At 38.5% G+C, this 18,506-nt stretch overlaps 1 protein-coding gene across 1 annotated transcript in view; it reads left to right on the forward strand.

Moving 5' to 3' along the window:
- THSD7B (thrombospondin type 1 domain containing 7B) overlaps positions 1-18,506 on the forward strand; it is a 1,037,490-nt gene that overhangs the window by 635,905 nt on the left and 383,079 nt on the right. The window contains exons 11-12 of the mRNA XM_023730207.1: positions 4,280-4,409; positions 7,334-7,437. Coding sequence (XP_023585975.1) covers positions 4,280-4,409; positions 7,334-7,437 — 234 coding nt within the window. The remainder of the gene's footprint in view (positions 1-4,279; positions 4,410-7,333; positions 7,438-18,506) is intronic.

The raw sequence follows: 18,506 nt of genomic DNA on the forward strand, positions 1-18,506 counted from the left end.
TCTAATATTTGGCTGAAGGGTGAACCTCAGGAGTGACTTCAATACTGAATTAAAAGGGTAACCAGGGGCCAGACTCTCAGGGTTTTTCCAGCCTCTGTCAGACCAGTAAATCTGGTATTTTTTTGTGAGTTTGAATTTTGTTCTACATTTTTCTCAGCTCTGTCCAAACCCTCTGTTGTGATCCCTGTCAGAGCAGTCGGTGGTGGTAGCCAGGCACCATCTAGTTGTGCTTGACTCAGTCTGGTGGAGGCTGTGGTAGTTGTGGTCCATTAGTCCTTTGGACTAATCTTTCCTTGGTTTCTTTGGTTTTCTTCATTCTCCCTTGCTCCACACGGGTTGGGACCAGTAGATACATCTTAGTTGGCCACTCACAAGTTTTTAAGACCCCAGACGCTACTCACCAAAGTAGGATGTAGAACATTTTCTTTATAAACTATGTTAGGCCAATTGAACTAGATATCCCCAAGACCATGGTCCCCAGCCCTCAGCCTAGTAATTCGGTCCCTCAGGGAGTTTAGATGTGTCTGTGAAGCTTCAATGACCTTGCCTTGATCAGGTTGTGCTGATTTCCCCAGTACTGTGTACTGTCTTACCCTTCACCAAAGTTACGACTTATCTATTGTCTTAAAAAAAAAAAAAAAAAAAAAAACCAAACCTGCTGCCGTCAAGTTGATTGCAACTCATAGTGACCCTATAGGGTAGGATAGAACTGCCCCATAGGGTTTCCAAGGAGCAGCTGGTGGATTTGAACTGCCAACCTTCTGGTTAGCAGCCAAGCTCTTAATCATTATGCCACCAGGGCTTCCTTGTCTATTGCCCATCTATTGTCTAGTTAGTGTTTCTCCCTCCCTATCCCTTCCCTCCCTAGTAACCATCAAAGATTGTTTCTGTGTGTAAACCTTTCCATGAGTTTTTATAATAGTCGTCTGGTACAGTATTTGTCCTTTTGTGACTGACTGATTTCACTCAGCATAATGCCCTCCAGATTCATTCATGTTGTGAGATGTTTTGCAGATTCATGATTGTTCTTTATCGTTATGTAGTATTCCATTGTGTGTATGTACCATGGTTTGTTCATCCATTCATCTGTTGATGGGCGCCTAGTCATTTCCATCTTTTTGCTATTGTGAATAATGCTTCAGTGAACATGGGTGTGCATATGTCTATTCCTGTGACTGCTGTTACTTCTCTAGGATATATTCCTAGGAGTGGGATAGCTGGATTGTGTAGTATTTCTATTTCTAGCTTTTTAAGGAAGTGCCACATTGTTTTCCAAAATGGTTGTACCATTTTACATTCCCACCAGCAGTGGATAAGGGTTTCATGCTCCCCGCAGCCTCTCCAACATTTGTTATTTTCTGTTTTTTTGATTCGTGCTGGTAATATCAGGGTGAGATGATATCTTATTGTAGTTTTGATTTGCATTTCTCCAGTGGCTAGTGATCATGAGCGTTTCCTCATGTGTCTATTAGCCACCTGAATGTCTTCTTTAGTGACATGTCTGTTCGTATCCTTTGCCTGTTTTTTAATTGGATTATTTGTCTTTTTGTTTAGAGGTGTTGGATTTATCTATTCATTTTAGATATTAGACCTTTGTCAGATTTGTCATAGCCAAAATTTTTTCCCAGTCTGTAGATTCTCTTTTTACTCTTTTGGTATATATATACGGTATTGTGGAGCTGGCCATTGGGGGCTGGGCAGGATTGGTGTGGCAGCAAGCTGATGTCTCTCTTTCCAGGTGGCATGGCACAGCCTGTCAGGAAGGGGCGGATGCAGCACATGACCTATATGGGAGGGAGAAGGAAAAGGGAGAAGGGGAAAGATAAACAAAAAATATGTCACTGAGGGATCCGGCCTGTGGGGGCAGTGCAGACCCAGGGAGACCATTTACCAGAGGCTCTCTCACCAAGCAGCATAGCTCAGCCCTTCAAGAAGGGAGGTGGTACACGGGGCTAGGTGGTGGGAGAAAGGAAAGAATGGGAGAGAGAGAGAGAGAAGAAACAACAACAACAAAAAAAAAGAAAAGCAAACAAACAAGGAAACAAAAAAAATGGCACTGAGAGAGCTTGCCAGTGGGGGAGGCGTGGACCAGGGTTGGGGGAGGCATGTGCCAGGGGCTCTCTAGCCAAGCAGTGTGGCACAGTCCATCAAGAAGGGACGGGGACGGCACATGAGGCTAGCTGGGTGGGAGAAAGGAAAGGAAGGAAGGGAGAGAGAGATAAGAAACTGAAGGAAAAAATGGTGCCGAGGGAGCCTACCAGTGGGGTGGTGCAGACCCAAGGAGGCCATGTGCTGGTGGCTCTCTAGCTGAGTGGTGTGGCACAACCCTTCAAGAAGAACAGGGACAGCACACAGGACTAGCTGGACAGGAGAAAGGAAGGGAGAGAAGAAACAAAAAAAGCCAAAAAACAATAACCAAAAAAAAAAAAAATGGCACTGAAGGAGCCAGCCGGTGGAGGCGGAGTGGACCCTGGCGGCAGTGAGCTGGTGTGCCTCCGGCCTAGCGACTGTGATCCATTGGAAAGTGGCAGAGTCCATTTAGAGGGAAGAAGGGTGGGGGGTGGGAAAGCGTGTGTCCCTGGTAAGTGGGTGCTCTGTCTTCTGCTGGAAGCTCCGTGAAGTTGCCTTCCCATACTCCCTGTCTACTGTTGTTAGTGGCTGAGGTCCAAGATGGCAAATCCTTGCCCTGTTAGCTAGTAGGAGGCCTCCACTCTGTACCTCTCCTTCTTCTCTGTTCTCTGACAGTTTCTTATTCCATTCAGTGCTTGATCAAGTTCTTTATCCCTTCATTTGATGCTTAGGATTGCAGGATTGATGTTTGTATCTGTTTTACTTAGTTTTTCAGGTCTTTGCTGTAGAGGGATGGCATGGTGTTTCTGTCTATAGTGCTGTGTTTGCTCTGTCTCCTCTGTGCCTTTTCTCAAACTGTTTCTTTGGTCTGAAATGGCTTCATCCTATTTTTTCTATTCAGCCTTCAAGGCCCAGGATAATTCTCCTTCCTCCATGACTTTGTATTTCCAGAGTCAGAAATGATTTCTCTTTTTTCTGTACCTGCCTACCACTGAGCCACTTTCTGGCAGTTCTTATGCTCTGCATTGTCTTATAACTAAATGTGTATACATGTTTCCCCTTGCATTTATGCTTAACTGTAATTTTTTTAGTTCAGGAATTTGTGTCCACATACCTCCTGCAATGCCTTACACATAGTGATTGAAACAGATGGTAAACACTGCAAGTGTAATTGATTTTTTTTTTTGTGATTGATTAAGAAGGCATCTAAATATTGTTCAGTGAATGCCTCAATACACTAAAGTGAATATTAGTTGTCTTTTTATTGAGGTGCCTATTAATAGTTTTGCTTCTTAGCAATATCATGAAGTATATAGTACTTTGTTCTTTCACAATTTTAGTGCCTCTTTCCTAAGTTCCAATTACATACATATTGTCCCAGGTTAAGAGGAATAAACAATTTAATAAACTAATATCTGTGAATAAATATGTTACTAATATATTAATTTTATAAGATAGTTTGCATTATAAAAGCAGCCTAGAAAGGGAAATGCCTTATCCAAGGGAGTGAATTGTTAACTGTGGAATCCCAAGCTCTGAGCTGTTGTTTTGAGATCAAGCAGCATTTCTGGGGCCCTCAGATCAAGCCATATAACTTTTATGCCATAGATAATATTGTTATTGTTGTTGTTAGCTGCCATTGAGTTGGCTAAGACTCATAGCAATTCCATGAACAACAGAATGAAACTCTGCCCCCTTCTGTACCATCCCCATGATTGGTTGCAGATCAGACTCATGATTCGTAGGGTTTTCGTTGGCTGATTTTCAGAAGTAGATTGCCAAGCCTGTCTTCCTAGTCAATCTGGAAACTCCTCTGAAACTTACCCACCATGGGTGACCCTGTTGGCATTTGAAATACCAGTAGTATAGCTTTCAGCGTCATAGCAGTATGCAAGCTAACACAACAAACTGATGGATAGATTATGTAGACTCTAATTTAAAACATATTAAGACAGTGTGAAACACTCTTTACATATTAGAACACATAGATTTGAAATCACAATTATTAAGTGTAACATATCTATCTCATAGAAGTACAATTAGACATTAACCCCTCATCTTTGCTTGTTATTCTCATTTCCCAGGTTGTCTTTTCACATATGCTTACTTTACCTTTTTTTCTTTTAATTTTTATATTGCTACATCAGCCTGGATTGTAATCTGCATCGACAGAAAAGGATACTATAATTTTATTTTTCCTTTACTTCAGGAAATGCCACAATAAAACAGTCTCGATACAGGATTATCATCCAAGAAGCAGCCAATGGAGGCCAAGAGTGCCCAGATACCTTATTTGAAGAGAGAGAGTGTGAAGATGTTTCATTCTGCCCTGTGTATCGGTAACTAGTTAACTTTTTAAATAATCATTAGATCTTACTATAAATCATGACCTATTTCCTTTCATGTAATATATAGTTGTTTAGTGAGAAATAAGAAGAGGCAATGTTATATATCCTCAAATACCTCCATGTTTCCCCCTCTTTCCTGGAATATATTTGGAGTAAATAATACGAAAGGCTAATTAACAGAAGAAAACATGCTTTAATTGTAAGTGAGCTGCTGGACTGCTGCCATCCAGGAACTCTTCAAGATCCAGGATCCAAAGAAATTCAAAATGAGATCTTTACCAGATTTTATATATATATTCTTTCGTTCTGATATATATACATCAGAACGAAAGAATATATATATGAAGACATCTGGGAAGGCAGAGACCAATCTGCTGTTTTAATATCACTCAATGAAAGGGAGGATTCCGTGAATTCAGAAAATGTTTCCATAGTCTTCACATAAGAGGATTCTTCGAGAGCTCTGTGTACATGCACGTGTGCATGTTAATGAAGCAAAGAGATAAAGCAATCAAGACAAGGACTAACAGGGCATAGAAAGAAGATAGACTTCTGTCTGTCTTGACTCCTAAATGCAGTGCTTTGAAATCCCCCTACTGTGATGGGCACAGAAGAGAGCCATCAACCAGGAACAAACTTCGAAGCTGTGACTTCCAAGAGTCCCCTAAGCAGGACTAGTCATGTTCGCCGGGTCACACTTTCAGGATGTCATTGAAGAAGCCTAAATTAATATTGATTTTATCTTCTTTTACTCCAGTTCTTTCTATCTGATGACCAGTTTGGGAAGGATGTAAATTAACACTGGGAACATGCCCAGACACTACTAGTTTGTCCTCATTAACCACAGGGCCATTGTTGAAACTGTCAACATTCATCCTTTTGTACCGTGTGTAAATATTGAAACTTTTGAGTCCAGCAAAAGAGCTCTCAAGGCAAATAGCCAAATGAAAAAACCCAAATCAAATATCATCAGATAGCTTTATGAACCCAGGGTTATTATAAGCAGAGAATATTCTAAAAACTATTAGTGTGCTCTTTCAGTCAATTGTCCACTCTCTTTACTCTTTTTCTGAAGCTACACTTCAAGTTAGTCACTCATGTTTCAACTAGTTTCCATCATTGACCGCCTGTCGTTTCTCTAAGGAATCAATTCCACTGTGTGTGGATTGGATCATTGTATCATTTTACCTGATAGGTTCTTTACAATGTGTCCAAGTTATCAGCACAACTCTTTACTCTTTAGTAAAACATCTTTGAGTTTTGAGCAGTATGGTACCAATTTAGATTTTGCTTTCTCACCTCGCTGGTATGTTAGGGAAGCAGGTATCATAAGAGCAACTTGAGGTAGGCTGTTGTGATTATCTTATGATTCTTTCTGAGTCCATTAAGGTCATATTTGTACACATTTACCAAACTAAAGCAGAATCAATATGTCTATATAGTTTGCTTTGTGAATATGAGCATTCCCCACCACATTTAATTAGAAAGTAAAGAGGAAGACAACATGTGTGCCTTTATGTCTGCATAACATTGGCAATGTGGTGAAGCCAAGAGACCTTCTCTGAGCATCCAGGGACTAAGGACTAACAGCTGTATGTCCTAACTTGCGCAGTCTTTAACTTACCACTTAACTTTTTTGAGCCCAGGTTTGTCATCCAAAAACTTAAGAGTTTAAAGGGAGTCCTGAAAATTCCTTCCTATTTCAGTCTACAGGAAGCTAAACTAGATTCAATTCTTCGTTTTCATTTTTCTTCTAGAAAGCCTTTGTAAACTCAGTTTAAGTGATCCAGATCAATGACTTGTCCTAGCTGAAAATTGGACTGACACCTCTTATCATTTTGATTTCTGAATGATACAGTTTTGTTATATTTTATATATGTGTTTTGGAATTGTGCTCAATGAGTATATGTATCTGAAGTAAATTTACAACTACTTAAAAGTAATAGGTAATATCTTTAAATGTGACAGGTTTTGCTATTTAGCTATTTCCCGATTTCTCCCCAATTCTTCAGGTATTACCAATCTGGAGGCCACTTGAATGAGATCAATGGTATTTTTGCTTTATATTTCTGTTTCATTTTTTGAAGTAGCATCTCTTATTAGAGGTGTTGACTCATATGAAAAAGTATAAAAATATACTAAATGAAGGAGCAGAATCTGTGGTTACACTTATGACTTGGGTTTTATGGATCATTGTGAAGAGACAGGTTTAAGAATATAAGTCACAGTGTGTTCTGTGAGTCATAAAAATAGTTTTGTTGAACTCAGAAAGGAAAACCATTTGAAAGCCAGAAGGCTTCCTTAAGGATTGTTTCCTCCAAGAAATATTTCATCAGGGGTGGGTTCATTCCTCTTCCCTAAGATGAACTATCACATGAGATCGGTCTCTTTGGTCCCCACCTCCTTGTGCTGTATTACTTATTGAGATGTTTGAGTTACTTCAAAGTCCTAGGAAAGACCTTATAAAATTTTTGAAGCAGAAGATCAAGTGTGAGGGTTTGTACCCCAAACTTCTGGATGCTCAGACCTTTGATTCTTCAGTGCTCCAATGGAGCATTGAAATTTTCTTCTTTTTTTTCAAAAACCAATGTTAACTTCATAAAGAGCTCGGCCTTTAGATTTGATCTGTGCTTCCAATGCTTTTTATTGCCATTTTACTATATGAACTGAGGTTTATGTGCAAAATGTCCAAATTGAAATTTTTGAAATTACTGTACTAACTGTGAATCAGGAGCAGGGTGGACTATTGTCATCCCTAGTAATTGTCAGGGCCTGATTTTATGATGTTGGGTTTATATCCATGTTATTCAATTACTGTCTTTATTGTTTTGGATTTCAAATGCATCTATTTTGAGTATTTTCTTTGTATGTTTGTCATGGCGAAATTTCTAGCCTGCTGTTCTTTGTCATCACAGGTGGAAGCCACAGAAATGGGGCCCTTGTGTCTTAGTGCCAGAGTCTGTCAGGCAGGGAATAATGGGCACCAGTGAAGCCTGTGGAAAGGGGCTACAGAGGAGAGGTGAGTGGATTGTGAAACATTGTTTTTTTTTGGTATTCAAATGTAATTTTAAATGATGTTACTCTGATAATATGTTGCTTATTTTCGTATTTGAATAAATTGTGAAATTATTTGATTGGATTGTTTATATTTGTCAGTGTATGAGTTCAAGTTTGACATTAGTTAACGCTGATATTGGATTATCTTAACTTTACCAGTTAGAGCACCCAAGGACTAAAGCAATGTAGGTAACATATCTGTTCTCAATCATAACATACCCCAAGGATGATGTTCCAAATACATGTTGGATATTAGTCAAGGAATGTGGGATATGTCAAGATTATATCCAACTGTATACTTTGCACTTTTTAGGTGCTAATTAAACACTTATTGAATAAATAGAAGAAAACTGAATTAATTAACTAATCTCAACAATCATGGCTTAAACACCATTATTTCAACATACATATTATACATGTTGTACATAATATACAAAGAAAGGAGCCATTAAGATTTCTGGAAGAGGTGGTGAATAGGCTTCTGAATCTCAGTAGAGTGTTTTATCATCAATTTCTGCAAAGTATGGCAAATATTGTTAGGAACCGATAATCATATTTCCAACATAAATCTCTGAAGAGCTCACAGAAAATCATCAGACTGATCACTTTTCTGTTTCACTCATAATCCAGGTGCCAGTGGTATAAGGATTAATAAGAAGTGCTTTGTTCTTAAAATATGACACTTTTTACTAGAGGGATATGTGTAGCAGAATTAGACCTACTTGCTTATAGATTATAATTTGGAAATGAGGGTGCCATCAAAACATTTACAGTGTAAGTTTGATTGACCACATAGTTTGATCCAGGACTGTTATGAGGCTGTCTGGTGCCTTCGTGTAAATTAGAATAAGCACTCCATTCCTTAAAAATTTTACTTCTATATTTCAGAAAATTGTTGTAATAATATGTTCCTGCTATTATAAGACATTTGCCTACTTTCTAAAAGAAACTTCTTATAAAATATACATACCTACAAGATCTACTATGTGAATGACACCTTTACACAATGCACAATTTAATTCTACATTATGACCTAGGTTTTGATACACTATGATATTAGCATGGCTTAAAGAATTTAACTCTACGTAATGACATGGATTTTGATACTTTATGATACTAGCATGGCTTAAAAATAGTTTTCATTACAAAATCTTTTAGTAAATTCTGCAGAGAAGTTGCTCCTAAATTATGAATGCAAATTATTGCCTTATTTTATCTCTCCTAGAAGGATTATACTTTGGGTTTCCCTTTAAATGGATTTCTAGCTGGAGGCCTGATAGTTCTTTAGACTGGGCAAGTGACCCACTTGAATTTTCCCTAAATTAGGCACCAGCAGAGAATTTCTAGTGTTTAGTTGGTGGGTAATTCACACTTTTAAAGTAGTAGAATGGGTTTCCAGTTTTAAGATAGTGGAGGAAAGATATTTCTACCCTCATCTTTTCCCTAAAATTACTTTAATATACCTATCGTAGTCATCTAACAGAAATACTATAACAGAAATACCACAAGTGAATGGCTTCAACAAACAGCAGTTTATTATCTCAAGGTCTAGAAGGCTAGAAGTCCAAATTCAGGGCATCAGCTCCAGGGGAGGACTTTCTCCGTCTGCTCTGGAGGAAGGTCCTCATCATCAGTCTTCCCCCGATCTGGGAGTTTCTCCGCACAGGAACCCCAGGTCCAAAGGATGCACTCTGCTCCTGGCACTGCTCTCTTGGTGGTATGAAGTCACCCTCTCTGCTTGTTTCCCTTTCCTTTTTTCTCTTTTAAGATAAAAGGTGGTGCAGGCCATACTCCAGGGAAACTCCCTTTACATTGGATCAGGGATGTGACCTTAGTAAGGGTGTTACAATCCCACCCTAATCTTTTTAACATAAAATTACAATCACAAAATGGAGGCCAACCATACAATACTTGGAATCATGGCCTAACCAAGTTGACACATAATTTTGGGGGACACAATTCAATCCATGACACCACCAAAGAAAGCAAGAAACAGTAACAAAAAATTAATTTCCAATGAGGTCTGCTTTATAAAATCATTTCAAACAACAAGGAACACAATCAGCTCACCTTCAAGTAAATTAGGAGTCATCTGTAACCTCAATCACAATATATGGATTTATAAAGTGAATGGTTGTTGCTATTGTTAGTGGCCAGCAAGTCAACCGCAAACTCATGGCTATTCTACATACAATGGGAATGTACTGTTGTGACCCATAGGCTTTTCATTGGCTGGTTTTTGGGAAGTAGATTGCCAGGCCTTTCTTCCAAAGTGAATGGAGGCTTGGTAGATTACTTTGCAGAATAGGATTACACCTAAGTGTTGCCAAGGTGAAGGTGTGGGGGCTACAGAGGAACAAAGTGATTTGGCCTGGAGAACTCCAGAAAGGCAAGAGTTCTGCAGAAGGAAGTATGCAAGAGTGCATGCGTGTGTGTGTGTGTGTGTGTGTGTGTGTGTGTGTGTGTGTATTCTGGGCAAGGTGGTGGTGGTGGGGTGGAGGAGGATAAAAACAGAGGCTTTTGAAAGTCTCAATATAAGAGCAGTGAGATACCCCCAGCCCAACTCTTAGTTCTTTACTACCCTGCATAATTAGATTCCTCGTTCCTACCACTTCCCGTTTTTGAAGGAGCCTGGGGATATGGAACCAGAGAGGTTGTGGACTTCAGAACAACAGGTCCAGAGGAGAGGGGATATGAGGGACTAGACTGAAAATAGAGGGATCAAAGGGAAGTCTGAATAAGAAATTATGAGAGCCACAGTTTCCTTCTTCTAGCAGTTTCAGCATGCTAGCAGGTCCACCTTTTCCACTCCCCCCTCCCCCACGCCCCACCTGCAGGAAGGAAACTCTCATTTTTTCTCTGGAGAAACTGACCTGCAGAGAGTGGCATTTAGGGATTAACAATGTAAAACATGCCTGGACCACTGATAGCCTTACTGTATTGTCCACCAGGCAATATGCACAGAAACCTACCTTTTATTCTTTCAGTATTAAATATAAGTGGACAGTATGGAACACTAGATATTTGAGGAAATCTGTAACATTAAAAAAAAAAGGAAACAGAGTAGAAGAGAAAAAAATTAGAAGTTCAATCTAGAAAGTTCATCATCAAACTAATGAGAGTTGACAAAAGAGAAAACAGAAAATAAAAGAGAAAAAATTACCTAAGAATAAAGAAAAAGTTTCCATTATGGGAGCTTCTAAGTCTCAAGATTGGAAGGGCTCTAAATGATTGAAAAAGACCCATTGTCAAGGCTCATCATTGTAAAATTTTAGAACACCTAGGAAAAGGCATAATCTTAAAATTTTCCAGAGTAAATAAACAGCATATCTTCCAAAAAAAGGATTTGAGTGAGAATATAATTGGACTTCTCAATGGACACACTGGAAATAGAAATAAATGAAACAATGCCTTTCAGACCTTCAATGAAAATGATTTTCAGCCCAGAAGTCAATATCAAATTATCATTCAACTATTAGGGTAAAATGAAAATATTTTCAAAAGGCAAAACTTCTAAGAATTTACCCTCAAAACATCCTTTCACTGGACACAATTGGAAGATGTGCTTCACCAAAGAAAACTGAGTATCCTACTCAGGAGAGAGGCCTTTGAAATTCCAAGGGAGAAAGGGAAGGTGTGTTGCAGGACCAAAGCTGTTCACAGGCCAAGAACAGCTGATGATTGAACAATATTTGAATGTTAATGTTATGTATACATATTACTTTGCCAAACTATTTTAGAAGTGATGTGTGTGTGTATGTCTTAAGTGCAGATATAAGTGAATGCATTGCAAAGTGTTGGGAAGGCTAGGCTGCTAAGAACAGTTTTGTCTGGGAAGGAGAGTTAGATTGGGGGAGGAGGGGAAGAAAAACTTATTTTCTACTATGTGGAGATACTTCTGCTTTCTGCATTTCTTGGTGGTTCTCATAGATGATGTCCTATTTTTCTATGTGTATTATTGTTGTTATTATTGCTTGGAGAATTTGAGAGTCTTATTCTCTGTGGAACCTTAGCCATTAGAGTTCTTTGAGGCTTGTGCTGATGCTGAGCTCCCTTGGAAGGGATCTGTGTTTGGTTCTTCCAGTCCTGTGAAGGCCCTATCAATCTCGAAGTATGTTTAATGTAAATTTCACCTTGAGAATTTTTTAGATCAGGTAGGAAGCATAAATTCAGACCATAAAGTCATGGGAAGGCCAACTTGCGGATACAAATTCTTATAATGGATTTTTACCCCTTGCCATTCAGTTTAGACAAGAAAATGGCCATTTGCTTGGCGAGTTTATTTCTAGTTCACCCTTAGACTGAGGGTCAGCTTTGTGGTTGTTACCCTTGGTGTGAAGCCCTTTATAAAATTCTCCTTAGTTCTTTCTGTTTGCATATTTTTGTTCGGTTGTTTTATGTTTTTTCCCCTCTGTGCGTTATGAAGATATGAAAGTGGCCACTCAGAGTCTCCTTGATTTCATAGAGACCCTCAGGGTGAAAATTGTGTCTTTTGCTTACCTTACAGGGACCGGGACATTCACTGTTTTGGGCCTTTATGGATTCCTTTCTTTTGAAACAACTCAAATATTTTTAAAAGATATATATTTTATGCAACCTTTTATCTTTTACATTTGATCTTTTAGGACTTCTAAGCCATTAAACTGCCAGGAACAGAAGTACTCCTTTTTTAAAGTTTCATAATGTTTAGTTTGCTCATCTGTGTAACTGGTTTACAGGAAAAATGAATTTTTGTAGTATCTTTAAATTAAAAAGAAGGAAGTAAAAAAAGCATAAGGGCAGATAGGGTTACAGCTAGAGATAAAGGACTATGTTATCTTCCTGGAGATGGAGATTTGGGTTCCACTGTCTTAGTTATCTAAAGGGGACAGTGGTGGTTCAGTGGGAGAATTCTCACCTTCTGTGAGGGAAATCAAGGTTAGATTCCTGCCAAAGCACCCCTGTGTAGCTACCACGCGTCTGTCATTGGAGGTGTGGGTGTTGCTTAGATATTGAACAGGTTTCAGCAGAGATTCCAGACTCAGACTGAGAAGAAAGGTATGGGAATCTGTTTCTGAAAATCAGCCACTGAAGTCTCAATTGATTAAAGTGGTCTGATCCACAGCTGATCAAGGGGATGGTGTAGGACTGGGCAGTGTTGCGTTCCGTTGTGCATGGGGTCACCATGAGTTGGGGGCTGACTCCACGGGAGCTAACAACAACCACAACAGTTGTCTGAAACTTCAAGGAGAGCCAGGTGTGCTTCTTGCCCAGCTAGTTGTGCTTAACCTTAATAAAGAAGGGCTGGTGGCTCAGCTTTTATGGAAAATCAAAGTATGAGAGGAAGAAACTTAAATATCCAAACATACTTAGAAGAAACTGCCTTTAAAAAAGTAAAACTTTAGTATTTTTTTTAAATGAAATGCTGACAATCCTAGAAGGGCAGTTAATTTTTCTTTAGACTTACTCGTATTTTGTTATCTGCAGACTACTTCAAAAGTAACTTAATGGACTTTCCAGTGTTTTCTTTTTGAACAGTACTTTCTTCTTATTATGAGTGTACTCTATCATCAACAGAAAGGCTCGAAATCTATGGCACTATAATGGACACAGAGTAGATACTGGAGATCAAACTTGTCTAAGACACCTTGGCTGCCTTGGGTACCCACGTTCTTTCCTGGTTCATTTTCACTGAACATTGTTTCTGTGCACTGAAGGAGTCAGACCTCTAATCCCTGTCAAATCTTTTTGTTCTTCCTTAATTGGTTTTTGTCACAGTGAGAGGCATGGTCTTCTTACACAATAGTTTTGATGGAGTCTGTGTGTTTTATTTTTTTCAGGGACTTTCTTTAAAATAAAGATGCTTTCCCAGAAGAAGTTGGGCAAAATAAAATCAAAATGGATTCTGGGTTAACTTTATTTAAAAAAAAAAGGATATGGGTAGAAAAAGGATATAGATAGGAAGAAGTTAAGGAAAAGGGTGGCTTAATCCTTAATCTTAGAGCAATAAGGCCTAGTATTCATAAATGAAAGTTCATATGAATTCTATATTTGGGCTTGTCTGATATTTTAGAAAGGTGTTCTTTAATTCACAAATTATTTCATAGTTTAATTTCTTTTAACATCTTTTATTACGTGATTGAACCTTTAAGAATTGATTTTTATCATTTTTGCATATTATGTTTCTTATATAAAACTACGTATCCATGTAAAATGAAGGCAAGTAAATATGATATTACATGACCTGGATTCAGAGAAAATTACTCATATTGTAGATCTGAGTAATTCTCTGGCTAAAAACTGACTTTCCCTAGTTATGTTGTTTCCATGGAGAGAAGGTTAGAGATAAAAATGCTAAGCCACCATTAGCTCATCAGTGAATTTTTATCTAGAAACCACACAGAAATACAGCAAACACACACAAAAAATAAACCCAACCTGTGCTGTTGAATCAACTCCCAATCACGATGACCCCATGTGTTTCAGAGTAGAACTGTGCTCCATAGGGTTTTCAATAGCTGATTTTTTAAGAAATAGATCACCAGGCCTTTCTTCCAAGGTGCCTCTGTGTGAATTCAAATGAGCACTTAACTGTTTGTGCCACCCAGGGACTCCTACAGCAAATACACATAAAGAAGAGTCATTGAAGAGACTTCCAATAAAATATCGAAACAGCCAGTCTGCTAGTCATGTTCTCTTTCTGTACATGATATCACTTCTAATTGCAAATCAACCTAGACTTCTGATCTAGGCAACCCACCAAATACTTATCTAAATAAACTATTTTCAGTAACTTTTGTGAGTGCATTAGAATGTTGCCTGCATTTATCTCATAAGGAAAGTGATTAAATCTCAATATTCTTTGTATTAAAGGCCACTCTTTGGGGAACTTCTAACTTAGATTATGACTTCAACACTAGAATATTCAATCGGAGGAAATTTTCTTTATTAATGTATCGTATTAATTAGTAGTTGATATCAAAGTGATTGATTATATTTTAAGGAAACTTTAAAAGGATCTCTTCTAAAGTCTATATTTTTTGAAGTGTAGGAAAAAAAGATCAGGTTCGATTGTAGAGATTAAATTGACAGTGTAGGGCAACTGTCTAAATTAAAGTATCCTTAGATTATAACAGAAGAATGCATTTTATAATACCATAGGCATTGGTTTAGAAAGTGGAGTGTTGGATTTAGAGCAAAGATTGCATTTTAATGTAAGTGAATAATGATTCTGGGAATTATTTTTCATTTCCTTTACATGTTTCAGGGTAGGATTAGTTTTGTGGTTTCCATGGTTGCTGCAGGTACAATATGCACTTTAATAAAAATTGATGATAAATTAAAAATAAATATTAAAGGAAGTGAACTACCCAAGGCATGGTGCTTTAGTAACACATTGTTAACTAACTGCGGATTCAGGGACAGTCTCTGTATTTTAACATAATAACCTCTGCTATAGATACAAAATAACTCTGCCTTCCACCTCCACCCCACCCACATTCAAAAAAGATTTCCCTGATGAAATGGGTGATTAAGGGTGAGGTTGGGGGTGGGGGATAAATTTTTTTTAATTGATGAATATCGTCATTTACTTGGAGCAAGAATTTTCTCTTCTGGCTACACGCCTCGCAGTTATAGAACTATCTCCGTTTAAGCATGCTAATATGAATTTTGAAATCTACTGCAAACTGTGTAAATGTAATAGGATTATACATATTTATCCAGGATCAAAATTCAGTCTCTTCAAATAGATGTGCAACTACTGACTTTTCTCTTAGCACTCAGATTACTAAGGGCAAGGTGTTCATTTTTATTTAGCCCAGGAGCCATCCCAGGATTGTGTCAGAAGGAGTTAACGCTTGTACATTTTTACTTGCATTTCTAAAGAAAATAGGAACACTAACACTCCTTCCAGGTAGTAGCAAGAGAAGTAGGAGCCCCCATTGGCTCTAAAGGCTTTAAAAAATAACAGAGGAGCATAAACACCCAGCTGTACCACTACTCTGAATCCAAATAGATAGAAAAGTTGACAGAACAGTGCATTTTAGGCCAACTGTGTTATGAAGGATTCACACAGTAGGACAAAAAACAATCATTTATGCTAGGTTATGAGGAATGAGTGTTAAAAACCTGCTAGAGCCAATTAAATCCAGTAAGTACCTCATAACAGGATATTGAAAGTAGAAAGTGATAGTAGGAAGGTTGGGGTTCATGGGAGCTTTGTAATTATGTCAGAAAGGATTTTGAAAGCATATATTGGGATAGTGACTTTGGGATTGGATTAGAAGGAACACATGGAAAAGGCCTTTTAAGAAAAAATCAATGGGAACTAAAAGCTGATTTTATATATAGAGCAAAGGATAATGATGGATTGAAAGGACTTAGTGGTTTTAGGCCAATGAGAATGGAACCAACCATGACGGATAGCATTGATAATAAAGCATGCATACACACACACATGCACACACACACACGCACACGTGCACACACACACACACGCACACGTGCACACACACACACGCACACGTGCACACACACACACACGCACACGTGCACACATACACACAGACAAGGAGCCCTGGTGGTAGCTAATCAAAAGATCGGCAGTTCATACCCACCCAGTGGCTACATGGGAGAAAGACCTGGTGATCTGCTTCTGTAAAGATTACAGCCAAGACAATCCTATGGGGCAGTTCTCCTCTGTCCCATGGGGTCACTGTGAGATGAAATGGACTCAGCGGCACCTAACAACAACATGCACACACATATATAGAGAGAGAAAGATAAATAGAAATACTCAGTTAGCATTTGAAGATACAGTACTTGAATATGTGAGAATGATCATTTCTAGAAATACATATTTTGGAATCATCAGCTCAAAGTTGTAGTTTATGCCGGATCTTTACTAGAGAAAGCACAGTGAAAGAATAGAGACCCTAGACCTCAAAGGTAACTTGATGCATTGGAAAGCACTTCCTTGGCTTTGGAATGTGGGGTACCTTGGCTCAAATTGTGGTTTTACCGCTCTCTACTTGACTGAAAAGGAGCCTTTGTGGTGCAGTGGTTAAAGTGCTTGGCTGCTAACCTAAAGGTCGGTGGTTTGAACCCACTAGCCACTCCACGGGAGAAAGATGGGGCAGTCTGCTTTCATAAAGATTTCAGCCTTGGAAGCCCTATGGGGCAGTTGTACTCTCTCCTATAGGGTCGCTATAAATTGGAATTGACTCGATGACAATGAAGGTAGGGAGTTACTTGAATAACCTTGGTCAAACTGTTTAACCTCTCTCTGACTTAGTTTTCCCATCTACAAGAGGATAATAATACCAGTTTCATGCTGTTTTTACCTGTGATTGTAGTTGCTCAGAAAATGTCAATTCCCTTTCCTTTTCCAAACCTTGAAGGATAGCAGTCTTTAAAAGTCAGGGAGAATGTAAATATTGAAAAACACATACTTTAAAAAAGTATATGTTGGAGAAATTAATGTACATAAAAAGGGGGTTCTGTGGTCAAATGATCTTTCATAAATTCTCAATATGGAATGAATGTATTGAAGACTCTTACAGAGTGCTACGGTAAAGAAATGTATTACTTTTTTTTTAAGCACAGAATATTCTCAAACTCATTTGCCCATGAGCCCCTTTTTCATAAAATAGCCCCTTTTTCATAAAACAACATCTTTTTGTTACTGAGAAATGTAGGTGCAGTATCTAAAAACCACAAGAAAAATTTTTCAAGAAGTATGTGTGTAGCATTGTCAAATGCTTTAGAATTAATAGTGCAAATAAAGATGGGAAAAAAGATTCAGCAATTGAGTGGACATAGCTGAGTATCCAGAGTCCAGTCTCAGCACAATAATTGTAAGTTAAAAAAACTTAATTTAGGGACCAGGAACTGACAGGAAACAGATATTGAACAGATGACTTTATAGACTGTGTTTCAAAGAAAAGGAGAAAAGAGTAGCATTATAGCTCAGGATGCCAAGAGTGAAAGTAGGATCACTCTGCAAATATGAAGACAAAATAGAAATAAGTAGTGGGGGAAATATATTGAAGCTATTAGAGAGGGAAAAAATACTAGAGTAAACATGATTCTGGAGGTAGCGGGGATGTGATTGAATGTAGAGCTGAACTCAGGGGTTGGAAAGAAGAAAGTCCCTTTTCCTTTCTTCTAATGTCAAGAGAAACATATCAGAATACAGTTGCAGGGACAGCAAAAAAGAAAGATGGAAGAGCTTCCATGAGGTGGCTCAATTTCCTGGGAGTCAGCCATGATCTTCTAAATTTAGATCCAATAATCTCTTTTCAGGTCATATCCACCTCATCCTCCCTTTGGATACTGTTGAGTCCTCCTTTCTTTTTGAGACTCTTTCTTTCAGCTCTGTGTCATGATTTTCTCCTTGGTGCTCACTCTACCTCTCTGAATACTTATGTTCCAATCCCTGAACCTGGCTTATCTTCATCCACCCAAACCTTACAAGGCATTAATCTTCGTGGTTCTGTTCTTTGCTTTTGTCTTCTCTATCTATAATATCTCCCCAACCCACCAAACCAAACCCACTGCCGTTGAGTCGATTCTGACTCACAGCAACCCTATAGGACAGAGTAGAACTGCCCCACAGGGTTTCTGAGACTGTAAATCTTTTATGGAAGCAGACTGCCACATCTTTCTCACGCAAAGTGGCTGGTGGGTTTGAACTGCCAACCTTTCGTTAGCAGCCAAGCACTTTAACCAGTGCATCATCAGGGCTCCCTATTTCCCCAGATAACTCCAACTGTTCATAGGATTTAAGCTCTAGAGATGATAGCAGGATTTTTATTTCAAGGGAATACCTTCCCTGGAATTTTTACCTGCTGAACAACACCCCAGGTAAAATTCATTGTTTCTAAAGGTGAAGTTATTTTAAACCTCCAGAAACTGGTCTTTTTTCTTCCTCTGTTTTTAGTTTCAATTAGTTGTATCTTCACCCATCCACTAACGGGAGGCTGAGACATCAGATCCTGTGATAAATTCTCAACAATCTGTTCACATCTGCCTGAGGACTGCAGTAACCTC

Source organism: Trichechus manatus, unplaced genomic scaffold (assembly GCF_000243295.1).
Source record: "Trichechus manatus latirostris isolate Lorelei unplaced genomic scaffold, TriManLat1.0 scaffold00033, whole genome shotgun sequence".
NCBI classification, from domain to species: Eukaryota; Metazoa; Chordata; class Mammalia; order Sirenia; family Trichechidae; genus Trichechus; species Trichechus manatus.